Below are 27,994 nucleotides of genomic sequence, written 5' to 3'. Positions count from 1 at the left end.
AGACGCATGCCACCACGCCTGGCTAATTTTGTATTTTTAGTAGAAATGGGGTTTCACCATATTGGTCAGGCTGGTCTCGAACTCCTGATCTCAAGTAATCTGCCCACCTTGGCCTCAAAGCCACACCGTCAGTGTGTTTCTTTATGTCAAGCTTAGCTTTTAGGACCAGAGGGCTTTTTTCTCCAGGGGCCCTAAATCATCCTAGTCAGAACTTCCAGATTTCCTTTCTTCCCACTCTGATAGTGAATATTTTGACTGTTATTGATTTCCTTCTTCCTCTCCGACCAGGGCTCAGAAACACTTATGGGATTTTCTAAGCACAGAGGGTTCACTTCCTTAACATCACCTGAAGGGACTCTAAGCGGAGCCTCTACCAAGCAACCAAGTATTGACCAGGCTCTGGATTCTGCCAGTGGTCTTGGCCCGGATCAGACTGCATCAGGATCTGGTGGCGCAGCACACCCCTCTGATGGGGTTACCAGTAGGGAACAAAGCAAGGTCCCCTCTGGTACTGGTAGACAGCAGCAGCCGAGGGCCCGTGATGAAGCTGGCATGCCACGACTCCATCAGTCTTCTATATTCCAATTCAAATCAGACTCAGATCGTCACAGGAGTAGAGAGAAGCTTACCTCGACATATCCAAGAAGAGATGAACGAGATGCATGTCCTGGTCCAGTTCAACAGGACTTAACCTTGGCCAGAGACCAGCCCAGTAGGGTGCCCGCTAGCCAGAGTCAGGTCCATCTAAGGCCAGATCGTCGTGGGTTAGAACCAACTGGCATGAATCAGCCTGGATTAGTGCCTGCTAGCACTTTCCCACATGGTGTGGTACCCCTCAGCATGGGTCAGCTTGGTGTGCCACCACCTGAGATGGATGATCGGGAATTGGTACCATTTGCCATGGATGAGCAACGTATGTTGCCACCATCGGTACCTGGCAGAGACCAGCAAGGATTGGAACTACCTGGTACGGACCAACATGGTCTGGTTTCAGTCAGTGCATATCGGCATGGTATGACACTTCCCGGCACAGACCAACGCAGTATGGAACCACTTGGCATGGATCAGCGTGGATTTGTAATATCAGGCATGGGTCGGCAAGGACTGGTACCCCCTAGTATGGACCAGCAAGGACTGACATTGCCTGTCATAGATCAACATGGGCTGGTTCTACCTTTTACAGACCAGCATGGTTTGGTATCACCTGGTTTGATGCCAATTAGTGCAGATCAGAAAGGTTTTGTGCAGCCCAGTTTGGAAGCAACTGGCTTCATACAACCTGGCACAGAGCAGCATGATTTGATCCAGTCTGGCAGATTTCAGCATGCTTTGGTGCAGCCTGGTGCAGATCAGCCTGGCTTGGTCCAACCTGGTGCAGATCAGCGTGGTTTGGTCCAACCTGGTGCAGATCAGCGTGGTTTGGTCCAACCTGGTGCAGATCAGCGTGGTTTGGTCCAACCTGGTGAAGTTCAGCGTGGTTTGGTCCAACGTGGAGAGGATCAGCATGGTTTGGTTCAACCTGGTACAGTTCAGCGTGGTTTGGTCCAACGTGGTGCAGATCAGCGTGGTTTGGTCCAACCTGGTGCAGATCAGCGTGGTTTGGTCCAACCTGGTGCAGATCAGCGTGGTTTGGTCCAACCTGGTGCAGATCAGCGTGGTTTGGTCCAACGTGGTGGTGGTGGTCCAACTGGTGCAGATCAGCGTGGTTTGGTCCAACTGGTGCAGATCAGCGTGGTTTGGTCCAACCTGGTGCAGATCAGCGTGGTTTGGTCCAACCTGGTGCAGATCAGCGTGGTTTGGTCCAACCTGGTGCAGATCAGCGTGGTTTGGTCCAACCTGGTGCAGATCAGCATGGTTTGGTCCAACGTGGAGAGGATCAGCATGGTTTGGTTCAACCTGGTGCAGTTCAGCGTGGTTTGGTACAACCTGGTACAGATCAGCGTGGTTTGGTGCAACCTGGTGCAGATCAGCCTGGTTTGGTCCAGCCTGGTGCAGGTCAACTTGGTATGGTGCAGCCTGGAATAGATCAGCAAGGTTTGGTGCAACCTCAGGCAGATCCACGTGGCTTGGTACAACCTGGTGCATATTTGCATGATTTGTCTCAACCTGGGACATATCCACGTGGTTCGGTGCAGCCTGGAATGGATCGATATGGTTTGAGACAACCTGGTGCCTATCAGCCAGGCTTGATAGCACCAGGTACAAAGCTTCGTGGCTCTTCAACATTCCAGGCAGATTCTACAGGTTTTATACCAGTACGTCCATATCAACATGGTATGGTACCTCCTGGCAGAGAACAACATGGCCAGGTGTCACCACTCCTAGCCAGTCAAGGTTTGGCATCACCTGGTATAGACCAAAGGAGTTTGATACCACCAGAAACTTATCAGCAAGGCTTGATGCATCCTGGCACAGACCAGCATGGTCCAATACCACCGAGTACGGGTTTGGGATCTACACACCCAGATCAACAGCGTTTGGCATCACCGGGCCCAGGTGAGCACGACCAGGTGTACCCAGATGCAGCTCAGCGTGGCTGTGCTTTCTCTCTCTCTGACAGTCGTGATTCAATGTATCCTGGTTATGGTGGCCCAGGGTACCTAAGTGCTGATCAGCATGGCCAGGAAGGTTTGGATCCACACAGAACACAAGCCTTGGACCGACGTGGAATTCCTGCCCAGAAGGCCTCAGGCCAAGATGTTACCCTTTTCAGGAGTCCAGACTCGGTCGACCGAGTCCCATCAGAAGGGAGCGAAGTCTCGAGTCAGCGACGTGATTCACTGTATAAAATGAGTTCTAGTTTCCCCACGGCAGTGGAGACATTTCGTCTGATGGGAGAGCTCAGTAGCCTCTATGTGGGGCTAAAGGAGAGTATGAAGGATCTGGATGAGGAGGAGGCCGGCCAAACCGACTTGGAGAAGATCCAGTTCCTGCTGGCACAGATGGGTGGGTGCCGTTTGCCGATAGAAACCACTGTCTCTGTTTTCAGTTGGTTTCATCCTTTTCTTCCCCTGGCCTCAACTCCTGGCTGCTACACGTCTCCCTGAGTCCCTGAAAACAGCATGTCATTCAGAGCATGTCCCACAGCCTTCAGAGTCCAAAAAAATGGTGGGCAAAGGAGAGAACTAAGCCCCAGGAGAGGAGTGGAGCAGGTTCTTGTGGCTTTGTCAGGCTCTGCACAGCAGCTGGGGAAAATGTCTGGTTATAGAAAGCAGTAGCATTGGGAGGTGGGCGGGAGAGAATGTTGAAGAATTAAACTTAACATTTTGACTGGGAGCAATGGCTCACACCTGTAATCCCAGCATCTTGGGAATCAGAGCCAGGTGGATAGCTTGAGGCTGAGTTTGAGACCAGCCTGGGCAACATGGCAAAACCCTATCTCTACAAAAAAAAAAAAAAAAAAAAAAATTAGCCAGGCGTGGTGGCACACACCTGTAGTCCCAGCTACTCGAGAAGCTGAGGTGGGAAGATTGTTTGAGCCAGGGAGGCAGAGGTTGCAGTGAGCCGTGATGGCATCACTGCACTCCAGCCTGGGTGACAGAGCAAGACCCTGTCTCAAACAAAACAAAACTTCACATTTGCCTGTTCCCAACTCCAAGCCCAGAGAGGAAGATTTTTTGCAGTGGTTGGAATTCAGGAGTCAGTTGTCCCAAAGCCCTTTAGGATGTCAGGCATTAGGTGGATGTTTCATGGGCTCAGGACAGCTCTCTCTCCCTTCTTCCCACCTCCGTTTCCCAGTCACCAGGAGACACAGGATAAAGTGATAGGTCCTGCTGTCCTCTAGGGTAGCTTCAGTGTTGCAGGGGCTGGAAATGGAGATTGGGAGCCCACTAGAGATCTAACCCCTCTGATCATAAGGCCTCTGCTTTCTATAGTCAAAAGGACCATACCTCCTGAACTGCAGGAGCAGCTGAAGACCGTAAAGACGCTAGCCAAAGAAGTTTGGCAGGAAAAAGCAAAAGTAAGGAAGAGTCAACCTACTTTGTCTTTTTTTTTTTTTTTTTTTTTGAGACGGAGTTTCACTCTTATCACCCAGGCTGGAGTGCAGTGGCACCATCTCGGCTCACCACAACCTCCACCTCCCAGGTTCAAGCAATTCTCATGCCTCAGCCTCCCGAGTAGCTGGGATTACAGGCATGTGCCACCATGCCTGGATAATTTTGTATTATTATTTGTATTATTAGTAGAGATGGGGTTTCTCCATGTTGGTCAGGCTGGTCTTGAACTCCCAACCTCAGATGATCCGCCCACCTTGGCCTCCCAAAGTGCTGGGATTACAGGCATGAGCCACCGTGCCCAGCCCCCACTTTGTCTTTTAATGCTAATAATAGCACTTTCCATTTGTATTTTATGGATTAAATAGTCCTTTCTCTTACATTATTATCTAATTGGATCTTTGCAATCCTGTCAGATAGGAAATGCACCTTGGGTATCATCGTGTTCATTTCCCGGATCTAAAACCTGATGCTCAGGCTGGGCACGGTGGCTCATGCCTATAATCCCAGCACTTTGGGAGGCCAAGGCAGGAGGATTACTTGAGCCCAGGAGCTCGAGACCAGCCTGGGCAACATAGCAAAGCCTTATCTCTACAAAAAATTTAAAAATTAGCCGGACGTGGTGGTACATGCCTGTAGTCTCAGCTACTTGGGAGGCTGAGGCAGGAGGATCACTTGAGGCTGAGTTTGAGGCTGCAGTAAGCTATGATCACGCCACTGCACTCTAGCCTGAGTGGCAGGGCAAGACCCTGTCTCTAAAAAAATTTTTTTTAAATTGATGCTCAAAGCTATTATGATTCAGCTGAGCCAAATAATGAGAGCTTTACTCTTTTCATTATCTGTGGCAGCCTTGGAGTCCAGTTTGTGAGATTTTCTGGGGCCAGAGGTCATTGCAAGGGACGGCCAGATCCCTTCAGACATTCTCCTTTTTTTTTAAATTGAGATGGAGTCTCGCTCTGTTGCCCAGGCTAGAGTGCAATGATGCGATCTCGGCTCACTGCAACCTCTGCCCCCTGGGTTCGAGCTATTCTCATGCCTCAGCCTCCCAAGTAGCTGGGATTACAGGCATGTGTGTTCATGCCCAGCTAATTTTTGTATTTTTAGTAGAGACAGGGTTTCACCATGTTGGTCAGGCTTGTCCTGACCTCAGATGATCCTCCCACCTCAGCCTCCCAAAGTGCTGGGATTACAGGTGTGACCCACCACGCCTGGCCCAGTCTTTTTTTTTTTTTTTTTTTTTTTTTTTTTAAAGATTGATTCTTGCTCTGTTGCCCAGGCTGGAGTGCAGTGGTGCAATCTCACCTCACTGCAACCTCTGCCTCCTGGGTTCAAATGATTCTTGTGTCTCAGCCTCCTGAGTAGCTGGGATTACAGGCGCCAGCCACAACGCCCAGCTAATTTTTGTATTTTTTAGTAGAGATGGGTTTCCCCTTGTTGGCAAGGCTGGTCTCGAACTCCTGACCTCAGGTGATCCACCTGCCTCGGCCTCTCAAAGTGCTGGGATTACAGGCGTGAGCTATCGTGTCTGGCCCAGTCATTCTCTTAATGCCAGCTTTCTACATCCATGGGATGGATGAATGGGCAGATGGATGTCCACAAGGGCTCCTGGCTTTTGTCGGAGGGGGTTGGGTTAGTAGAGGGAATGGGGAGGGCTGACATGAGCTGCAGGGGCACACTTGGGAAGCGGGAGCTCAGGCCTGCCTGACCCTCCTCATTCACTGGGTTTGTAGGTGGAAAGGCTGCAAAGGATCCTGGAGTGGGAAGGGAATCAAGAAGCAGGGAAGGAACTGAAAGCCGGAGAGCTGAGATTGCAGCTGGCTGTCCTCAGGTAAAATGCCCCAGCTAAGAGCAGCTGGTCCCCTGGAATCACAAGTTCTCAGCCAAGGAGGTGATGGTGGCCAGTGTCTCCCTTACGCCCTTGAATGGACTACTGTCTTTGGCCTGGATTGTGTCTGCTTTTCAGATTGTCCATGTCTAGTTCAAGGAACTGGTAGAAGTTCCCCAGGTTCCCAAAACAACTCAGGACCAGGTCTTGGAAAAGCAAAAATAAGCTTCTTAGACTCTGTCCCCAGTCGGAGGCTGAAGGAAACCACTTCTGATGGCCCCTCTGAGCTCTCTCTTTGCAGTGCCCAGTCCCACCGCCCAGAAGCCTCCCAGGACAGAGGCATAGCCCGGGACTCCCTAGACAAAAATCCAGTGGAGGGGGGTGGAGGGTGAGACCTCCAGCTGTGTCTGCATCTCCCTGCGTCCCGGACGGCCCAGGCTCTGCATGGGTCTGGCCTGAGCGTGGAGTCTAGCAGTTTCTCGTCATGCACCACAGAGTCACCGTGGCTGACATCGAGAAGGAGCTGGCCGAGTTGAGGGAGAGCCAAGACAGGGGCAAGGCTGCCATGGAAAATTCTGTCTCCGAAGCCTCCCTTTACCTGCAGGACCAGGTGAGGATTCCCCACTCTTCAGCTCCAGGGACCAAGGGCCCTTCTCAGAGCTGGCTTGGCCCTGCCCTCCCACCTCTCATCAAAAACCAGGTCCCTCCCGTCCTCTCTGAGTGTGTGTGTGTGTGGTGTGTGGGCAGGGGGTGGGGGGCAGTGGCGAATGTGTCCAGGATCCAGATCCCTCCTTATCCAAAGTCAGCTCTGAGTCCACAAGTGACAAGGGAAAGGAACCCCTACAACACCTGTTTACCTCCCATTCGATATTTCCCTATCTTTTTTTTTTTGAGATGGAATTTCGCTCTTGTCATCCAGGCTGTAGTGCAGTGTCGCCATCTTGGCTCACTGCAACCTCCACCTCCCAGGTTCAAGCGATTCTCCTGCCTCAGCCTTCTGAGTAGCCAGGACTACAGGCATGCGCCACCACACCCGGCTAATTTTTGTATTTTTGGTAGAGACGGGGTTTCACCATGTTGGCCAGGCTGATCACGATCTTTCCCTATCTTTTTTATGATATAATTCATATATCAATAAATTCACCCTTTTAAATTGAATAAGGTAGTTTTTAGTACAAAGTTGTGCAACTCTCACCACAATCTATTCCAAAACATTTAATCACCCCAGAAAGAACCCTGTGACTCTTAGCAATCTCTCCCCCGTTCCCTTCTGTCCCTCAGCCCCTGACAACCATGAATCTGCTTTCTGCCACTATGGATTTGTCTGTTCTGGACATTTCATATAAATGGAATCATACAACATACATCTTTTGGATCTGACTTCTTTCACTTAGCATGATGTTTTCAAGGCTCATCCATGTTGTAGCATGTGTCAATACTCTATTCTTTTTTACGGCTTCATAGCATTCCATTCTGTGTCTGTGCCACAATTTGTTTATCTAGTCATCAGTTGAAAGACATCTGGGTTGTTTCCATCCTTTGGCTATTATGAATAATGCTGCTATGCACATTCATGTGTACCTTTTTTTTTTTTTTTTTGAGATGGAGTCTCGCTCTGTCGCCCAGGCTGGAGTGCAGTGGCTCGATCTCAGCTCACCACAAGCTCTGCCTCCCAGGTTCTTGCCATTCTCCTGCCTCAGCCTCCTGAGTAGCTGGGACTACAGGCACCTGCCACCATGCCCGGCTAATTTTTAAAAATAATTTTAGTAGAGACGGGGTTTCACTGTGTTAGCCAGGATGGTCTCGATCTCCTGACCTTGTGATCTGCCCGCCTCGGCCTCCCAAAGTGCTGGGATTATAGGCGTAAGCCACCACACCCGGCCGTAATAAGTTGTTTTTTTTTTGTTGTTGTTTTGTTTTGTTTTTGCAGATGGAGTTTCGCTCTTGTTACCCAGGCTGGAGGGAAATGGCATGATCTTGGCTCACTACAATCTCCAACTCCTGGGTTCAAGTGATTCTCTTGCCTCAGCCTCCCAAGTAGCTGGGATTACAGGTACCTGCCACCATGCGCAGGTAATTTTGTATTTTTAGGAGAGATGGGGTTTCACCATGTTGGCCAGGCTGGTCTCAAACTCCTGACTTCAGGTGATCCACCCGCCTCGGTCTCCCAAAGTGCTGGCCTGGCCTCATGTATAAGTTTTTGTGTGGGGCGGGGTGCGGTGACTCACGCCTGTAATCTCAGCACTTTGGGAGGCCGAGACGGGCAGATCACGAGGTCAGGAGTTCGAGACCAGCCTGACCAACATGGTGAAACCCCGTCTCTACTAAAAAAATACAACAATTACCGGGCGTGGTGGCACGTGCCTGTAATCCTAGCTACTCAGGAGGCTGGGGCAGGAGAATCGCTTGAATCCGGGAGGCAGAGGTTGCAGTGAGCCAAGATCGCACCATTGCACTCCAGCCTGGGTGATAAAACGAGACTCCATCTCAAAAAAAAAAAAAAAAAAAAAATCAGAAAATAGCTGGGTGTGGTGGTGGTGCACACCTGTAATCCCAGCTTCTCAGGAGGCTGAAGTAGGAGAATCACATGAACCTGGGAGGTGGAGGTTGCAGTGAGCCATGATCGCGCCACTGGATGCCAGCCTGGGTGACAGCGAGACCCTGTCTTAAAAAAAAAAAAAAATTATAGTCACCCTAGTGGGTGTGAGGTGGGATCTCATTATAGTTTTGATTTGCATTTCCCTAGTGACTAAAGATGCTGAGCATCTTTTCGTGTGCCGTTTGGCCATTTGTATACTTTCTTTAGAGATAAAATATACATATCCAAATCCTTCATCCATTTTTTCAGGTGAGTTATTTGTCATTTTATTGTTGAGTTGAAAGAGCTCTTTACATGTTCTGGATGCTAGGCTCTTATTTGATAGATGACTCGCAAATATTTTCTCCCATTCTGTGGGTCATCTTTTCATTTTCTTGACAGTGTCTGCCTTGCAATGCAATTCTTGGTCATTTTCTCACTAAGGAGCGTCTGAACTAGGAGCAGCCCTCTGAGTGCTCACAGAAGAACCACCTAGGAAAAGCCACTGGGCCAAGGGGGGTTCATGTCAGGAACCTCTTTGTACATTTTTTTTTTTTTTTTTTGAGACAGAGTTTTCCTCTGTTGCCCAGGCTGGAGTGCAGTGGCACCATCTCAGCTCACTGCAACCTCCACCTCCCAGGTTCAGGTGATTCTTCTATCTCAGACTCCTAGTTAGCCGGGACTACAGGTGCACACCACCATGCCTGGGTAATTTTTTTGTATTTTTAGTAGAGACAGGGTTTCACCACATTGGTCAGGCCAGTCTGGAACTCCTGACCTCAGGTCATTCACCTGCCTCGGCCTCCCAAAGTGCTGGGATTACAGGCATGAGCCACTGCACCCGCTTTTTTTTTTTTTTTTTTTTTTGAGACAGAGTTTCGCTCTTGTTGCCCAGGCTGGAGTCCAGTGGCATGATTTCGGCTCACTGCAACCTCCGTCTCTGAGGTTCAAGCCTCAGCCTCCCAAGTAGCTGAGATTACAGGCGCCTACCAGCACACCTGGATAATTTTTGTATTTTTAGTAGAGATGGGGTTTCACCACGTTGGCAAGGCTGTTCTCGAACTCCTGACCTCAGGTGATCCACCCACCTTGGCCTCCCAAAGTGCTGGGATTACAGGCGTGAGCCACATGCCTGGCCCGCTTTGTGCTTTGAGCCACATTCCAGGCTTCCAAGTTGCTGGAACTGTGGTGTGCACCATGTCATGACCCTGGGCCAGGAGTCCTGCCCGAGGAGCAGTTGGGAGTGTTTAAGAGTCACCTGTCAGTCCAAGCTCATCCCAGGACCACACTGAGGAGAGAATCCACTTCCTGTTGGGCTGACCTAGCCTCCTTTTGCAGGCTTTTTTTGGAGGCCCCTGCTTCCACATGCCCCATCTTTAGCCACCTTGGCCTCCTGCCTTTCTCTGAAAGCACTCCTATTCTTTCCTGCTGTTCTTTGCACCGATAGCTGCGGCTTAGTCTTAAGACTCCACTGAAATGCCCATTTTTCTGGGAGGCCTCTTCCTCTTTTCGAGAGAGAACTGGCCAGTCCCTCTGTATCTGGGGCCCTCAGAGGTACCTGCCTCCGGGCAGGCTCTTCTGGCTGTAAGTGGCAGCATCTCTGTGAGCCCAGGCAAGAGGGTGCTGCCCTGGGGGTGTGCAGCTGTAGGGAGTGGAGGAAAAGGGAACTTCCAGGCCATGGGGGCAGGCCTCTGCATCTGCTTTTGTAGGTATCTGTGTCCCTCTCCTTACCCGTTCTCTCAGCCCCCACATCTCTCTCCCATTCCACTCTCAATCCACCTTGCTCTCCTTCGTGCTGCACGGTGGCTGCCCCAGCCCTGCAGAGTCCTTTCTGCTCCATCACCCGCTCCCAAGAGAGGAGCCCAGGTTGGCCTAGCCTCTCTTTTTGAGCCAAGCAACGTGTCACAGATCTTTGGCCAGTTGAGGGACCGGCTGCCCTTGGATCAGCTGTCTACCTGGGAACTCTCATTTGGGGTGACGAATGGGGCCCACGGGATGCAGAGGAGAACACCAGGGCAGCCTTCAAGGCACTTGCCCTGGAAGGGGTTTGCACCGTCCAGCCTAGGAGAGGCCCCTGGAGCAGTGTCAGCGCCTGCCACGTTCCTGTATCGTGAATTATTTACGTGCTGGGTGGACGGAGCATGCCTGTTTCCCCTGGCATGTGAGCGGGAGCGTGTGCAAGCCCGCCCCTCACAGCCCCAGAGCCCGGGGCGGGGCCTGTGTGTCATTAGGGTCCTCTGTGTGTTTATGGCCCGGCTAACTGGCAGCAGCACTTTGCGATTTAGCTAAAGAAGAGATGTTCTCATGCTGAGCCGGTGGGCTGGCTGGAGAAAGCTCCAGAGGCCTTCTTCTGGCAAGGGCTTGGTTCAGTGTTGACACTGTGTTCCTGGAGAACTCTCTCTACTCACCGTTTACTGGATAGATGCCCACGATGGCACGTGCTCCGGGAGGCACTGAGGATGCAGCAACTGCCCAGGGCATGACAGGGGAGAGGCACACAGGCTAGGAGCAGTGCTAGCATGGGCAGAGCGTGGCTGTGACTGGCCTCACTGCCCTGCTGCTGCCGTCTCTCCTGCACACAGTTGGACAAGCTCAGGATGATCATTGAGAGCATGCTGACCTCCTCCTCCACGCTCCTGTCCATGAGCATGGCCCCACGCAAGGCCCACACCTTGGCTCCTGGCCAGATCGACCCTGAGGCCACCTGTCCAGCCTGCAGCCTGGATGTGAGCCATCAAGTCAGCATGCTGGTGCAGCGCTACGAGCAACTCCAAGACATGGTCAACAGCCTGGCCATCTCCCGACCCTCCAAGAAGGCCAAGCTCCAGAGACAGGTGGGGCTCTGCTTGCCTCCGTCCTGCTGCAACTGGACATGGCCCCATAGGGGAGGGCTACCCTGCTGCAGACCCACGGAAGTGGGGTGGGTGTTTGGGCCTCAAGGTCAGCTCTCTGTGGTGGAGCCCTTTAGCCAGATCCCACAAGAGTCCCTGGTCTTTCTGCAGGTCCACAGCGAGGGTAGCAGCAGAACTAGCTTTGGGGACAGGAGACCATGGGGAAGAGCTGTCTTGATGGGGTGGGACAACACAGGCAGGCTGAGGATAGATCAGTGCCCTTCGTGTGCCCTGGAGACACAGGCCCAACTAACTGTAGGAGATGTTGACTCCCTGGCACGCAAGTCTTCCAACCCCTTCTCAATTTCTCTCGAAAGGGCAGGCTTGCTGGTGGGGGTGGGCACAGCCACAAGTCCTGGCTCCTGCCTCTTGGGCTGAGAAACTCAGATTTGGGCCAGGAGAGGAGGGAAGAATAAAGCCCACAGCCCAGCTCTCAAGTGCCCCAGGACAGCACATCACCCCTGAGCCTCCGTCACCTCTACTGACCCCCGACCGGCAGGCCAGGGTCACAAGGCTAGTCCGTGGGGATGTAGGTGACTGACGCTTGTGTCCTATGGAGGTGGACACCCAGAAAGGGCAGACAGAGGGCCTTCCGCACTGTTAGTGGAAAATTGTTTTCCATTGTTGTTTTTGAGACAGGGTCTCCCTATGTTGCCCGGGCTGTTCTCGAACTCCTGGGCTCAAGTGATCCCTCTCGCCTTGCCTCAGCTTCCCAAAGTGCCAGGATTACAGGCATGAGCCACCGCTCCCAGCCTTGGAGATGTTTTAAGGGCCAACTTACCTGGGGGCAGCAATATTATGGCAGCAGGGGGTGGGATCGCGCCAGCAGCCTCCAAGAACCTTCCCATCCCTCCTGCCGCAGGACGAGGAACTGCTGGGCCGCGTGCAGAGTGCCATCTTGCAGGTGCAGGGCGACTGCGAGAAGCTCAACATCACCACCAGCAACCTCATCGAGGACCATCAGCAGAAACAGAAGGACATTGCTGTGAGCGGCCGCAGGGTGGCCGGGATGGGGCCAGGGCTCAGTGTGGTGCCCCAGCCCCGCAGCCGCTGGCTCTTTTTTTCTCTGTTCACTTGGCCCCCCCAGATGCTGTACCAGGGTCTGGAGAAGCTCGAAAAGGAAAAGGCCAACAGGGAGCACCTGGAGATGGAGATCGATGTGGTGGGTGCCAGGCCCCAGGAGCCACGCTGTGTCCCAGGGCGGTCTTGCTGACTGTTCTTTGAGAGACTGAGTGGAGGGGAGCTGGCGAAAGGAGTGTGGGTTCTCAGAAACCTGCCTGGTGATAGGGGTCGACACCCCCAGGGAATAGGGCCCCTCCATGGCCATCTCCCAGATGTGGGGACCTCTGTCTGTCTCTGGGCAGAAAGCCGACAAGAGTGCTCTGGCCACCAAAGTGAGCCGTATCCAGTTTGATGCCACCACGGAGCAGCTGAACCACATGATGCAGGAGCTGGTGGCCAAGATGAGCGGGCAGGAGCAGGACTGGCAGAAGATGCTGGACAAGCTGCTCACAGAGATGGACAACAAGGTGAGGCAGGGGCATGGCAGGGCTCTCCATCCCACAGCTCTGCCCCCAGGATCGGGACAGCACCACCTTCTCCTGGGTCAGCCCCCTACCTGCTTCCTTAGAGGTCCCCTGGCCCCCCTTTCCCCGCCGCAGCTGGACCGCCTGGAGCTGGACCCAGTGAAGCAGTTGCTGGAGGATCGGTGGAAATCGCTGCGACAGCAGCTCAGGGAGCGCCCCCCACTCTACCAGGCAGACGAGGCGGCTGCCATGCGGAGGTGAGGCCTGGGAGGCAGGGGAGGAGGCTGGCACGCTCTTCAGGGGGTGAGGGCAGAGGAGGCTGGGGGTCTCCAGACAAACAGCTCCTGCCAGCACACAGCGGATCCTGCCCGGGACTGTCTCATGGTTGGAGGGACAGAATTTTAGAGCTTGAAACGCTCTTCTAGCCCAGGCCCCTTCGTATTACAGCAGAGAAAGGGAGGAGGGGAGGCTTAAGGCTCCCTAGGTTTGGCTGAACTAAGCTGGGCCTTTGGGACAGGGAGAGGTCCTCAGTACCCAGAGCTGAGAGCTCCTGGGGGCCTGGCCCATAGGACCTGGCCCGTGGTAGGCTTGAATTCCAGGATTCCCATTTGTGGCCGCCAGGGGGTGCCCGAGACTTGCACAGGGCACCCTCAGCGGCCCATGGGAAGCCTGCTGGCTTTGGGTTAGGACAAGGAGGTCTGGGATGTGAGCCCGGAGGTGGGAGCAGAAGGATTCCCGGGGAGCAGGGACATGATCTGCACCCTGGTGGGCTGAGCTTCCAGCCTGCCTGGCCTGCAGAGCCCAAAGCCTTTCTGGGTCTTCCGGGCAGAGCACTCACCCTGCGTGTGCATCCCATTCCTAACAGGCAGCTCCTGGCACATTTCCACTGCCTCTCATGTGACCGGCCCTTGGAGACACCTGTGACTGGACAGTGAGTGCCCACACCGCCGGCACATGGCCTCACATGGCAGGGCTGCGTCTCCTCCCTTACTTGTGTCCACCTGTCCTCTCCCTTTCTTTCATGTGTCTGCTTCCAGCCCTCGCTCCCTCCCAGGCCGGGGGCGGGTGGGAAGTTTCTTTAGGCCCGTGGATTTGGGGGACGGGACTTGTCCCACTCTGACCCGCCCCTTCTCCCTCTGTCCCTGTCCAGTGCCATCCCCGTGACCCCCGCGGGTCCAGGCCTACCTGGGCACCATTCCCTCCGCCCCTACACGGTGTTCGAACTGGAGCAGGTCCGGCAGCATAGCCGCAAGTATGCTATGGGACAGCATATGGGACATAAGGGTCCGGGGCCAGGATGGGGAAGGCAGGGGACAGGGATGACTCTGGAGGGCCCAGCGGAATGTGACAGAAGGCAGCGCTGTAGGATAGTGTGGAGAGCCTCCTCCTTGGAGTGGGACAGTGGGGGCCGCAGGGCGATTTCTGAACTAGCTCCCTGGCAGTTCCCGGGGCATGAGCGTAGGAGGCAGACCTAGTCACACCTGCCTTTGGGAGTTACGGTGGGACTTTGTCAAGGGCACCAGCTGCCTCTGAGAGCTCCTCTACTTCTCCACCTCTTCCCCAGCCTTTGGCTGTCTCAGCAACTCCAGGATTAGAGCGGTGGGGGGAGGGTCCGGCATAGCTCGGCCAGAGGGTGGACTCAGCCAACGAACGAGGCTGGTGGTTGGCATCTCATGCTCCCTCCGGCTCCTGCCCGCCTCTCTGCTGCTCCCCTTCTCCTAAGGATGGGAGTCTATAGTTCAGAGGACTTCAGGCTGCTGTTGGAGCCCTATGGGTTCCAGATATGCGGGGCCAGGTGCACCGAGATGGGAAGGCCCGGGGCTGCCCTCAGCTCCTCCACCCGCAGCTGCAGACAGGCAGCAGGGCTTTCTTCCACTTGGCTGGCCTGCACTTTCCTATCTGAGGAAAGCCTTCCCAGCAAGTCTGGCCCTCAGATGCTGTGGAAAGGACTACTGCTGAGGGGTCAAGCTGCCCAGCAACCCCCAGCCTAGCTGGGTCCTGCACAAAAGGGACCCGGAACTGAAGGATTCGGCTTACACAAGGTCAAGGCCCCCGCCATGGGCCAACCCTCCCTCTGTTCTGCTCACACCCTGTAGCCTCAAGCTGGGCAGTGCCTTCCCTCGGGGTGACCTGGCGCAGATGGAACAGAGCGTGGGGCGCCTGCGCTCCATGCACTCCAAGATGCTGATGAACATCGAGAAGGTGCAGATCCACTTCGGGGGCTCCGCCAAGGCCAGCAGCCAGATAATCCGCGAGCTGCTGCACACCCAGTGCCTGGGCTCCCCCTGCTACAAACGGTACAGGAGAAGCGGGCAAGGCCATGGGAGCAGGCACCCAGCAACCAGGCTTGGCTTCTGCCCATGCACGGCTGTGCAAACGCCTTGCCCCACTGCTGGGGGAGAAAAGGGTGTGTGTGTGTGTGTGTGTGTGTGTGAAAAAGTGTGGGCGAGGGGTGTTAGTGTGTGTGTAATGTGTGTAAGCCGTGTGTCTATGGGTGTGTCAATGTATGAGTGTGTGTAAGGGTGTATGAGTGCGTGTGTGTATGAGTGTGGGGGTGAGTGTGTGAGTGTGGGTGTTTGAGTATGTGCATGTATGAGTACATGTGTGTATGAGTACGTGTGTGTATATGTGTGTGCATGTGGATGAGTGTGTGTGAGTACGTGTGTATCTTCGTGTGTATGTATGTGCATAAGTACATGTGCGTGTGCGTGTATGTGTGTGTGTGTGTATGAGTATGTGTGTGGTGTGTGGTGTGTGTGTGAGTATGTGGGTGTGTGTGAGTGTATGTGTGTGTGTGTGTATGAGTGTGTGTGTGTGTGTGTATGAGTATGTGTGTGAGTGTGTGGGTGTGTGTGTGCACGCCTGCCCATGTGCACAGTCACTGGGGTGGCTCGGCCTCACGGCTGCTCTGCCCCCGCCCGCCTGTTCCTGGCCCCTGCTGCTCTACCTCCCAGCAGCCCCTGAAGAGAAGCTGCTCCACTTCCCTCTGGTCAGCCCCATGGTGGGTGAGTCCCAGGTCACATCCCTGGTGGTCTGCTCCCAATGACTCCATCCTGTCTTCATCACAGGGTGACAGATATGGCTGATTACACCTACTCAACTGTGCCCCGGCACTGCGGGGGCAGCCACACCCTCACCTACCCCTACCACCGCAGCCGCCCGCAGCACCTACCCCGAGGCCTGTATCCCACTGAAGAGATCCAGATTGCCATGAAGGTCAGGGCCCTGCCTGGAGCCACCAGGGAGGGAGGCCCTGACACGGCTCCAGATTCCTGAGTCATTCTCTAAAGCCACCAGAAATCAGCCAGCCCTCTGCCTTGAAGCAATTCCTTAATCAGACCCAGTCAAAGCCTCAGGTTCTTACCCTTTTCTGGGAAGAAAGATTCATCCCGGCCACCTGCCTGCCCAGCAGCATTCCAGCCTCCCACCATGGCCCAGATACCATTTCACCTCCCTCCACCTTCTCGCTCCACCCTAGTGCCTCCCAGAGCCCCCCAGGAGGGTTCTGACACCACAGTGCTCTGTGCCTCAGGCCTGTGTAGAGGGGCCGGGGGAGGGCTGTGGCTGCTACAGTGGTGATGGTTATCTGTCCACTTCTACAGTGTGGTGAGGTGGACATCTTGGGCCTGGATGGCCACATTTACAAGGGACGGATGGACACAAGGCTGCCGGGCATCCTCCGCAAAGACAGTGAGTGGAGTCCAGAGGCCCCCAGGCACCTCACTTGGGTCCCACAGGGCGTGCATCCATTGTGGGGCTTGGCACTTTTATGGGCCACTGGACCCTGGGTGTCTTCTTTCTCCATTCCCCTCACCCCAAATGTTCAGGTTTCTCGAGAAGCCACCAGGTAAATGTTCACAGGTGGAGGACAGCTGTCCAGCCTCAGCCATCAGCTAGGATGGGGTGGCCCCGTGTTTTCTTGCCACCCTCCACCCCGGCTGCACTGCTGGGCTCTCCTGTCTTGGCCTCTGTCCGTGGCCTCATCAGGGCCTCCTCCTCCTTCAAAACTCAGCACAGTACCCTCTGCTGAGCCCCACCGCTTCAGCCCCCGAATGCCCGCCTCCCGTGGCAACGCCCGAAGCCTGTGCTTTGTCACTTCCCATCATGCATTTAGCTGTGTATGCGCCTTTCTAGATGCCTCCCTTCCTGCCCTGGAAACCCCAGGTCAGAACTCACCCCACACCTGGCACAGGGCTGACGTGCGCAGGTCCTCAGGGACTCTGTGCGAGTGGGTGGGTGGCCACGAGAATGAATGAAGACCACTTCTCTGGGGCATAGCCACAAATTCAGAATGACGAGGACCTCACTCAGCTGAGGCCGGCCATGACCAGCCCTGCGGCCCTCTCCCCACCCCCAGGGGTTCCCACAGAGCTCTCACCGCTGCCTCGGCACTGACCCTTCCTTCCTGCCCCCCATCAGGCTCAGGGACCTCAAAGTGCAAGTCCCAGCAGCCCAGGCCCCACGAGCACAGGCTGCCATCCCTCGGTGGCAATGGTCAGCTGCCCTCTCGGCCACAGATCACCCAGATGTCGGCTGGCAACCCCTCAGGTAGCTTCCCTCTGGGTGGGGCGTCCTGCCAGGCCTCCCCGCTGGCCCTGCCGGCCCCCTTTCCTGCTCATGTAGGGCCTTTATCTCCCTGGAGAGGGGAGGGCCTGGGAGCCGAAGGAGGGGATGGGTGTGGAAAAGAGAAACCCCGAGTGACTGAGTGATTTGTGCCCCTTCTGGGAGGTGGGTAGGTGCCGTTACTGTCCCATTCCACAGAAGATGACATAGGGACAGGGTCACCACCCACATCTCTGGCTCCAGGTCCATGCGCTTGCCCTGCTCACGTGCACTGACTGTCGTGGAACTCGTGCGCCTGGGCTCTGCATGGTGGCTGCTGGGCACAGGCCATGCCCGGGTCCCCAAGAGGCCCCTGACCCTGTCATGGAGGAACCTTTCTCTGCCCCCCGGCCCGGAAGATCCCTTGGGTCCTTGATCTCCGCAGGAGCTAAGTTGGGCCTGAAGGTCAGGAGGGTTTGGGGCCATACAAGACCCTGCAGCCAGGAGGCTGGATCACTGCCAAGTGACCCTGGGCAAGGCCACTCTTGACAAGGGCTCTCCCCTCTCAACAAGGGCTCTCCCCACTCCAGACCTCAGTTTCCTCATCTGTCATCAAGGGGGTGCTGGGTTAGTGCTGCTTAGAGTCAGGCCCCCCCGAGAATCTAATAAAAGCTGCCGACCTTCCTCCTATAAAACAATTATGCACCCACATTCCTTGTGAACCCCTGCGGGAGGTTCAGGGACCCCCCACCAGAGCCTCCACCCTCCCCTGCCCCTCGGCTAGATGCGCTCCAGCATCACTCCAGCCGTCAGTGAGAACCCGTGGCTGAGGGAGGAGGAAATCACAACAGAAAAGTGGCTGCGGTGGTCATGGCTCCTCGCCATCATCCAGGGCCCCCCACAGGCCAGGTAGTTTAGGAGCTTTACACGGATGAACCACTTTTAATCCACATACCAGCAGTTAGAGGTAGGGACCATCGTTAGCACCACTTACAGCTGAGAAAACTGAGGCACAGAGAGGTGAAGGTCCTTGCTCTAGGTCACCCAGCCAGGAAGTGGCAGAACTGGAGTTCAAAGCCAAGCCCTCTGGCCCAGAGACTGTGCTGGGAATGACAGGTCTCAGTGGTGGACAGTGAGCACATGACCGTCACCCTGGCTCCCAGAACTCTGTTTTCTTGGGAATACTTATCTCCCTTCTCCCAGTGTCTACTCTAAGGGCACTGAAAATGCTCTGGAAGCAGGAGAGAGGGACTGGTAGTCTCAGGAAGATTCCTGTGTCTGTGGTGTGGATGTCGTCTCGTGTCTGTATTAACAGGAAACTACCAAAGAGGCAGCTCTTGGTTCCTGCAGAAGGACGTGTTTGCTTACTTTTCATTCACAAAGATCATGAAGGGGCTTCATGACTGCTTAGGAGCTCAGATGGGTCTGCACCGTGCCCCCCGGCCCGGGCAGCTCCCCTCCAGCCTGTGTCAGCCCAGCCCGGCGAACAGAACTGCTGTCAACCTCCCTGGGCATTGGGCAGGCTGGGGTGACCCCTGGTGGGCTTGGGGAATGTGTTGAGCAAGCTCAGCCCCCCTGTCTTGCAGTTTCTTCGCATCAACAGAAAGACAGACCTTCCTCCGAGGGCCGTCTCTCCCAGCCGAACACAGCCCACCCGCCCAGCTCTGCCGCGGTGGCAAACACCAGGCTGGAGAGGCACATGGACATGCTTCCTGGGGAGGGGCTCGAGGAGCCCACGCGGGGGCCGCGGTCCAGCACTGCTCAGTGAGCGGAGGTGTAAATAAACGTTCAGGAGGAAGTTTAGGTTCGGCGAATCTTCTCTGACAGTCCTGGCTCAGGAAGATGCAGGGAGAGGGAAGTACCCGCTGCTGGCCAGGCAGCCCCCGACGTGCCTCCAGACCACCCCCAGGCCCGCCCACTCGGTAGACCTTCTAATGGACAGTGGGTCTGGTTTGTAGCCTGAAATTGAGTCCTCAGCTTCCATTCTCCAAGGGCGCCAGGGCTTCGGGAGGGCTGGACACTGCACTGGGGACAGGGAGACTCCTGGCCCCGGGACCAGCTGGGCGGGCACTCACCCCACCAGCTCTCTCCTGGCCTCAGCTAGATCCGGGGTGCTCTGCCTTCTGGCTCTAGACCCACCTTCTAGCCTGGGGGGCTGGGGCCCGTGCTGTCAGTGTCCAGCACTCTGGGGGTGATGGTGGCAGCTGCCTGCTGTGCTCTTGCTGCTGGCTCAGGGTGGTTCCTGACCCCTGGCGTGGGATTCCGGGGAAGCAGTGCCAGTGGCTGGAGGCGAACCCCTGCAGCCGGCAGGGCAGGTTTCTGTTTGCTGCCCTCCGCTGCTCTCCCTTGAGTGGGCTGCTGCAGAGACAGCCGGGGCCTGAAGGCTCAGACCAGGGGCTGCTGTGGCTGTGACCCAGTTTCCCCATTCCCCTCCTAGAAAAAGACATCCAGGCGGTGGGTGGAGAGGTGGTGCGAGCCTGGCACTTGTTGCTTGTGATTTGCTTCCCTCTGCCCTAGCCCCGACACCTGCAGGCAAGGGACTCGCTAAACGTCTTGGAAGGCGAGGGGACAGAGGAGTGCAGGTGGGACTGAGCTCGGGCTGGTGCAGCAACTGCTGGAGACGAGCCCCCATCACTGCTGCAACCCACTTGAAGCTCCTGGGACCAAGGAGACCCCTGACCTCCTGAGCTTGGGCTCCAGCCAGATTCTAGGGGTGCCCCAGTAGATGAGAGTGGCCCCCCCCCCCGGAGGTTTATAAAGCCCTGAGGTCACCAAAGCCTTTCTGCCTCAGAGGCTCCCTCCTCAGAGAAAAGGAAGTGCTCAGAGTTGACAAAGGGGGCTCCCCCCACCCCCAGTTCCCATCTCCCCAGCATGGGAAAGGGATGTCTGGGGCAAGAGGCCCGCTTTGGGGTGTGAGGAGACAATATCACACAGGAAAGGAAAATGTGGCGAGAAACAGCCCAGAAACAGGCTTCTGGCTCCTGACCCCGGCGTGGGCAAAGCGGGGCAGGCTTGCCTGGGTCGGGTGGCCGCTCCCTCCTGGCCTGCTCTGCGGAGACCCAGGGAGTCTTCATGTGATGATGTCATGCTCAGAGCTGCACAGAAGAGAGGAGCTGCTCAGACAGCGGAGCCCCGGGCGGGCACCCCTGGGCCCCAGCCCCTTTCTCCCCAGGCAGGAGGCAGAGGCAGGGCCGCCCCTCCCCCGCTCCAGCTGGGCTTCTGTTGCTCTTGGGCCCCACCCTGGCTGTGAAATGTCAGAAGGTCGGCTCAGTGTCCTGGGTCTAGAAGCCAAATTCACCAGCTTGGCAGGGAGGCGCAGCCCAGCCCTCCTCACCCAGGCCTTCCCCACGCCCACAGAAGGTCCCAGAGCGACATTCCCTAAGCCAGCCAGGCCAACCCCCGACCATTCCCGCACCTGGGCACGGCCCACACCTGGGTGGACCCCGGCTCAGGCCCAGGAGGCCTGGGGACGTCACATCCTAACCACCCACGTGCTGAGAGGGGCTGCCCCTTCCAGCCTGGGAAAGCACAGGTGGGCAGGGGCGGGGGAGGGGGAGGAGTCTCAGGGGTTTCCAACCAGGAAACAAAACTGAAAGGACGAACCCAGCTTCCAAGCACGTCCGTGTCACACGCAGAAGTGGAGGGGCAGCGAGACCCACCGTTCCGCTCCACTGGAGGAGGGGCTGCCCCACCGTGTTGAGGGGCCCGAGGAGGCAGGATGCGGTGGGTGCCAGGCCCGGCCCCTCTCGACTCACTTCACTTCCGGCCTGAACCTCCAGTACCTTTGTCCTGCCTGTGTTCCAGCAGGACTTGGGCCCTGTAGACCCCAGCAGAGGGTAAGGCGGGAGGACGGGACAGGAAGGGGCTGCCGGGACAGTGTGTGGTGGCGAAGGGCAGGGCTGGAGGAGGAATCCCAGCCACGCCGCCATCACCCCTATCAGCCAGGTAGACAGGCTCCCCACGCAGCTGACCTCCTACGCAGCAGGACCACCTGAGGACAAGCTGCTGGGTCAGGAACTGGTAGCCTCACCCCATGCTGACGCCTGCAGGGCTTCGGGGAAGGGGGAATGGAAGCAGGCCCCTCTGGGGACCCGCCAGCCTTAATTGAACTTTGGCCCACTCCACGGGCCATGACCCAAAGGGGACATACTACCCTGGGAAGCTGAGGGGAGGAATATCGGAGATGAGCTCAGCTGGAAGATGCCTCCTGGGAGGGCCTGGGGAGCCAGCTAGAAGGAAGCTCTCCCCACCGCAGATAGAAATGGCTTCCAGCTCTTCTCACTAGGGCTCTGTGGGTGGGGGCTACACCGATGGGGCCAAGAAGGGAAGGTCACAGAAACTCAGGACGGACCCTGGCCCCTTCCCCCTCCCCCCACCAACCTGGACCGTGCTGTCAGAGCCCCTGATGTGACCATCCCACAGCAAAAAACATCCAGACCAGCCCAGTGGCAAGGGACCTCCACCACCCCTCTTCCGAGGAGATCGCTTTTCCCACCAACGGAAATAAAAGCACCGCAAACCAGGGAAGTTAGAAAAGTCTCTTTTTAAGTTTTTAAATTAAAATTTCACCCTGGTGAGATGGTATCCTGATTCGGGAACTAAACCCAAAGGCAGGCTCTCCACTTTGGACCTGGACACGCAGCGGGAGGGGCAGGGCGCCCAGGGCAGTCAAGTCCCCTGCGGGGCAGAGCCTGGCCTTTGACCGAAGTCAGCTCCTCAGTGCCACATCGGCCCTGCACATTCAGCAGGAGACAGGGGTGACAAGAGCTATGGGGCCACAACCAGCAATCAGAGGTGGGGAAGAGGCCATGGGGAGAGCCCTGATACCAAGAGGGCCTTCCACAACTTTGGCCTCAGGCCCTCCCGGGACCTGCAGCCGCTATGTGGCTGCCCGGTGACTGCAGGAGAGGTGTCCTCTTCCAGATTCCAGAAGGCATGGCTGTTAAAGGAGGCAGCTGACAGACGCCTTGTGCCTCCAACGTCACCCCATTGGCTCTGCAGCATGGCGGCCCCAGCCCCGAGCACCCCAGGTGTGCCAGGCCCATTCTCACGCACATTAGTTATATTTATATATTCATATATATTATAGTTATATATTAAAAACAGAGGAAAAACTTGCCTGAAAAACTCCTGAAGGACCCAAGTGGCCCAGGAAGTTTACTATCCCCCTCACCCACAAAAATTCTTTTATAAAATCTTCCAGTGCGATCTTCGGGAAACCCCCTGCCCTCCCCGGCTCCCCCCTCCCTGGCCCTCCTGTGTCCCCACAACCCTGGGCTGCCCCCAGCTCCAGCCCAGCGCCCGGCGGCATCCAGTCTCATCTCTGGCCGTCCATGGCCGCCATGGCTTTCTGCTGGGCGCCCCCCTGCTGTGCTCCTGGGGGCCACGTGGGCTGTGGGCGGTGGAGGTGGTGGAAGGTGGTGGGGGAGGAGGGCGGGATCCAGGGCACCTGGTGGCTGGGCGGGGACGAGGCCCAGAAGGGGCTGAAGTTTGCAGGTGGGGAGCAGGCTGCGGCTGTCATGGGGCTGTTGCTGCTCTGCAGGCCCTCGGAGGCGCGGAGCTTGGAGAACATGGCCAGCGCGTCGGGGAAGTTGGGCGGCGTGGCAGGGGTGTTGCTGGGAGTGCACATCTGCGGGGAGAGAACACGGGTGTGGGGAGGCTGCCTCGGGGGTCCCCGAGCCACTGGATGGGGCTTACCCAGGTCAGCCGCTCCTTTACTCCCATTTTTCAGCTTCATTCATTTTCGCACGAGCAGCTTCCACAGGACAAAAGCGCCCTCTCCCCGAGCCAATACAAACAGAAAACAAAGACAAAACCCAATAACCTTATAAAAACCAACAGGGTTTCATGAGGCCTGGAAATGACACCCCGAGGAGCATTCAAAGTAAATGGTTAATTGCACCCGGGAGCTAAGGTGTCAGATTAAAGTGAGAGAGCAAGGGGGCAGCCCAGGACACCACTATTCTGCGCCTTCCCTGGGCAGGGAGACCAGCTGGCTGCCCCACCAGCCACCCTCAGATGCTCCCAGGCTGCTAGGCAAGGGAGAGCGGCCAGCGGGGAGGCTTCTCCCTCCTGTGCCAACCCTGGAAAAGTTAAACCACCTTGGTGGATGGGTTCACACCACACTAAGGGTGACAGCCACCAGGACTTGAAGGCTTTGCCTCCCTTAACAATGACACTTAGTGGCTTCAATTATCCTCTCTCTATGACAAATGAGGAAACTGAGGCCCAGAAGTCAAGTCCCTTGCCAGAAAATGCCCTCACAGCAGAGGGCAAGTTGAGAAGACGGACCTCCCCGCTCCCAAGTCTGCAGGCCCAAGCTCTTAACATCTACTGGGCCACGCTGCACAGACAGAGTCAAGAGCCCCTTTATATCTGGGCCCCCTGAGGACACAAACCAGGGATTTCAATGTCCTGTGTCTGTAGCCTCAGGCCGCACACACAGCTGCTCTTGGCTGCAGTTTCTCAGTCTGTCCAGCCCTTCAGTCCTCTCCCTGGGGGTAGCTACGGTCCCCCATCTGCTGTCTTCTGCCACTACCCTGGGGGCAGGGGCTGGAGTGCCATCCAGGGGCACCTCGTCAGCAGCATGGGCAAGAGGCAACACAGAGAACAAGACCACACAAAACTGGCTGGGACCTCAAAGCCGCTTTCTCCCTTTCCCAGGAAGCCACAGGAGTCCTTCTTTGAATTTCTCCTAATTTTAGCAACACCGGCCCCTCCCCCAGGCACAGGAGTTGGGGGAACGAGACTTGAGGGCTCTTCGCCTTGAAAGAGGGAGCTTTGGCAGGGCACAGTGGCTCACGTCTGTAATCCCAGCACTTTGGGAGGCCGAGGCAGGTGGATCACCTGAGGTTAGGAGTTCGAGACCAGCATGACCAACATGGTGAAACCCTGTCTCTATTAAAAAATACAAAAATTAGCTGGGTGTGGTGATGGGCGTCTGTAATCCCAGCTATTTGGGAGGTTGAGGCAGGAGAATCACTTGAACCCGGGAGGTGGAGGTTGTAGTGAGCCGAGATCGTGTCACTGCACTCCAGCCTGGGCGGCAGAGCAAAACTCCGTCTCAAAAAAAAAAAAAAAAAGAGGGAGCTTTCACAGAAACCGGAGGTTGTGGGGGGGGGGGTGTAAGATACATGGAAGGGGGACACTAGCACACCCTGTCCATTGAGCCCCACACCATGTCAGCACCCAGGGCACCAAGGGAGCTCTGACCCTTGCCTTTCTAGGGGTCCTCAGGGGAGGCCAAAGGACTCAATGCAGAGGCCTGGCCCCACCCAGACCTTTCTCCTCCTCCCTCCACTACTCCCTGCCCCCCCCACCCTCTGGGGATGACTTCTCGGCAGCAGGAAACAATGAATGAAGGGTGGGGGTGGAGGCCAATTGCATCACAGCATCGTGACCGACTTCCCCAGTTCCCCGAGCCAGCCAGTGAGGCCTGTCTCCTCAAACAGCCACCAGAGAACAGCAGGGATGATGGCTGGCAGGCCTGTGATGGCCTGCCTGTGTGAGCTTGGGCAAGTTCCTGAACCTCTCTGGAGCTTCTCTCTGCTTTTGTAAAATCAGGGTTTTGAACCAGATGCGCCCCTTCGGCCAGTTCTCAAGAAAATCCATTGTCCCCTGTACCCACCTTGTCCTCCCACTTCAAGTCTGTGGTGCCTTTCTCCACTTCCAACTGGGAAACCCTCCTTATCAACTGGGAAGCTTCCAACTATGGGAATCTACAGTAATGTACGGGACAACCATTTATCAGTTACTCATGACTTCTGGTTGTGCCATTTTGCTGTTACTGGTCTCTATTGTTTTGTTTTTTGTTTTTAATCTTTTTCCTTTGACTTACTTTGTCTAAAAGAAATTGCCAGGCCAGGCGCAGTGGCTCACGCCTGTAATCCCTGAACTTTGGGAGGCTGAGGCAGGTAGACCACCTTAGGTTGGGAGTTCGAGACCAGCCTGATCAACATGGAGAAACCCCGTCTGTACTAAAAATACAAAATTAGCCAGGTGTGGTGGCACGTGCCTGTAATCCCAGCTACCTGGGAGGCTGAGGCAGGAGAATCGCTTGAACCTGGGAGGTGAAGGTTGTGGTGAGCCAAGATCATACCATTGCACTCTGCCTAGGCAATAAGAGTGAAATTCTGTCTCAAAAAAAAAAAAAAAAAAAAAAGAAAAGAAATTGCCAGCTGGGTGCAGTGGCTCACACCTATAATCCTAGCACTTTGGGAGGCTGAGGCAGGAGGATAGCTTGAGGCCAGGAGTTCGAGACCAGCCTGGGCCATATAGAGACTCCCCCTGCCCTGGCCTTTCTCAAAAATAAAATTAGAAAAAAAAAAAAAAAAAAAGAAACCACGAACGTTTCGAGAGCAGGGATGCGTCCCCCACTGCGCTGCTAAGGCACTCAGACTTGGGCACTGATGGACACACTGGTTATGTGTGTTACAAAACCTGCTGCCTTCCTTGAGGGAAGCTTCAAAAGAGACTTACCATCTCCTTGGGATTTGCAGAGAAGGGGCAATAGGAACTAAACAGGATGCCAGACCAGCTCTTCCTGGGGAGCCTCCCTGTTCTCAGCCCCTCAGAATAGCTGTAGTATCTGGAAGTCCTGAGCTTTTTGGGATGGCCCCAGCTGGTGGGAAGAAATCGCAAGGATCCTCTGACAGGAGGTGGCAGGGAGCTTCCAGGCCCAAGCACAGGCGGGCGCTGGCCATTTCTCACGGTCAAGTGCAGGGGACGGTGTCTCCTGGAGATGAAACCCTCTTGGGTTTCTAAGAGTCCTGTGGCCAGCACCATGCTCCCATCATACTCAAATGCCATTTTTGCTTGATTTACATACAGCATCAGCCATTCTGAGAAAAACTAGTTAAAAAGGTCAAGACAGACCCCTCTACTTGTCCTCTGTGACTAAATGAAAACAGAGAGCCAAAGGCAAGGGCACCAAGTGTTAAAAATTCCAAAAATGCACCTAGAATCCACAACAGCTCTCCTGGGGAACAACGTTTTAAGATCCCTATCGCTGAGCCCTGCCCCTCCTCCCCCAGCAGGGCTAATAGGTAACTAGGGGGATAGGGTAGAGGAGGGATGTCCTGAGCCTCAAGAAAGCAGGGTACCCCATGGGCAGGAGGGCAAAGGCTCGGGCCTGGGCCAGAATGAAAAAGAAAGCAAATCCAGACCCCGGACCACTTCTCTGTGTGCTGGGCTGGTGGAGCTCAACACAGAGATTAAAGACACATTCCTGGCCTTATCCTGGGTCAAAATCTGTGTGTCCTCCTGGCTTGGGGGATGTATGTCCTTCCAACTTCCCAGTCCCCTTGGGCTTCGGAAGGTTGAACAGATCTTTGTGGGTAGAGCCCGGCTTCCTGAGCCAGGGTGGATTCATGCCTTTCCTGTTCCCTGTAGCGCTGGGTGTGTGTGTGTGTGTGTGTGGAGGGGGAGGGCGGAAACCACTCAACAGCACGAGGGGGTCCCCATAAACACAAGCACCCCCGGCGCCCTCCCTGGGCCCTTCGCGCGGGCTTCCCAGTGCCCCAGACGTCCGGGCGTCACCCGAGCCCCCTCCCCACCCCCTGGCTCTGGGGTCCCCCAGCTCCTGAGCCCCTCGCCAGGCCCCCGGCCCTCTCCCCCTCCCCCCTCCCCCCAACTTTGGCGCCCCTTCCCCCCAGGGACCAGTGCCGGGCAGCAGTCCCGAGGCCAAGCAGCAGCAGCCCGGGAGGCGGGCCTCAAAGTTGGAGGCGCCAGCGCCGGCCCGGGAGCCGCTCTTTCCTGGAAGACATTTTGGCTCTTTGTTTACATTCGCGGCGCGGCGCTCCCCGGCAACATGGCTGTCACCGCCGCGCTGACAGCGGCCCCGGCCCGCGCCCCTGCCCGCCGCCGCTTACCATCTGGTGGTGGTGGTGGCTGTTGGGAATGTTGGTTTCTTGGAAGAACGTGCTCAGCGCGGTCTGCGGACAAACAGGGCAGTGACACGGCGGGCCAGGCGGAGGCAGGAAACGCAGCGGCCGGGCCCCCCACCAGCTCTCCCCGCCTCTGCGCCTGGCCCGCGGCCCCCGACCCTCGGCTGCCCCACGTGCAGGGGGAGCTGGTCCCGGCCCCAGCCCCGGTCCCGCGTAAGACCCGCTCGCGGGCGCCGATCGCCTTCCGGGCCGACGACGGGAGCGCTCCCCGCCCCCGCCGCCGCCCGGCGTCCCCGACCCCCGCGGCCCGGCCCCGCGGCGGCCAGGCTCGCACCTCGAACTGCCAGTGGGCCGCCTGCAGCAGCTGCTTCGCCTGGTCGGCCGCGCAGCCCGCGGCCAGCACGAACTGGTTGATCATGACCTGGTGCCGCAGCTCGTCCATGTTCACCGACATGGCGCGGCGCGGGGCCCGGCGGCTCCGGCCAGACGCAGACGCGGGGCTGCGCGGGCGCGGGAGGCCGGCCGCCCGGGGCTCCGGGGCTCGCGCTCACCGCTGCCGCCGCCGCTCTGCCGCCGCCCGCCCGGCGAATGTTGTGGTTCGGCTCCGGCGGCCCGGCCGACACCACAAACAACAGCGCGGGGAGGGGCTGGGCCGGCCCAACGTTCGGGGACCGCCGCTGATTGGCCGGGGCGCCGCTCCGCCGGCGCCCGGCTCCCGTAAGGACGTTCGATTCGAATCCTGCGGCCTGCGGG

At 56.5% G+C, this 27,994-nt stretch overlaps 2 protein-coding genes across 2 annotated transcripts; one reads left to right on the top strand and one right to left on the bottom strand.

Annotated features, from left to right (window-relative positions):
• Positions 1 to 86: 86 nt before the first annotated feature.
• Positions 87 to 21,888, top strand: QRICH2 (glutamine rich 2). Its single transcript, XM_012495735.2, is given in 17 exon segments — positions 87 to 1,714; positions 1,717 to 2,946; positions 3,876 to 3,961; positions 5,726 to 5,823; positions 6,316 to 6,430; positions 10,981 to 11,232; positions 12,152 to 12,274; positions 12,377 to 12,451; positions 12,654 to 12,818; positions 12,951 to 13,072; positions 13,681 to 13,746; positions 13,966 to 14,067; positions 14,912 to 15,112; positions 15,884 to 16,031; positions 16,418 to 16,505; positions 17,235 to 17,363; positions 18,944 to 21,888. Coding segments are annotated over 17 exon segments (4,593 nt in total). The 5' UTR covers positions 87 to 303; the 3' UTR covers positions 19,126 to 21,888.
• Positions 21,882 to 27,994, bottom strand: UBALD2 (UBA like domain containing 2). The gene is made up of 3 exons (XM_030828512.1): positions 27,576 to 27,994; positions 27,227 to 27,289; positions 21,882 to 22,986 (listed from the first exon to the last, which is right to left on the bottom strand). Exons 1-3 carry the CDS (start codon positions 27,693 to 27,695, stop codon positions 22,675 to 22,677), a joined length of 495 nt encoding a protein of 164 aa, XP_030684372.1. The 5' UTR covers positions 27,696 to 27,994; the 3' UTR covers positions 21,882 to 22,674.

Source organism: Nomascus leucogenys, chromosome 14 (assembly GCF_006542625.1).
Source record: "Nomascus leucogenys isolate Asia chromosome 14, Asia_NLE_v1, whole genome shotgun sequence".
Lineage (NCBI taxonomy): Eukaryota > Metazoa > Chordata > Mammalia > Primates > Hylobatidae > Nomascus > Nomascus leucogenys.
This window is presented reverse-complemented; position numbering and strand designations above follow the sequence as displayed.

Coding starts and splice junctions, on each gene's coding strand:
- UBALD2 (XM_030828512.1), bottom strand. CDS start 27,695: ATGTCGGTGAACATGGACGAGCTGCGGCACCAGGTCATGATCAACCAG. Junction 27,290..27,575: donor CGGCCCACTGGCAGTTCGAG/GTGCGAGCCTGG, acceptor GTTTGTCCGCAG/ACCGCGCTGAGCACGTTCTT. Junction 22,987..27,226: donor GCCACCACCACCACCAGATG/GTAAGCGGCGGC, acceptor CTCTCCCCGCAG/ATGTGCACTCCCAGCAACAC.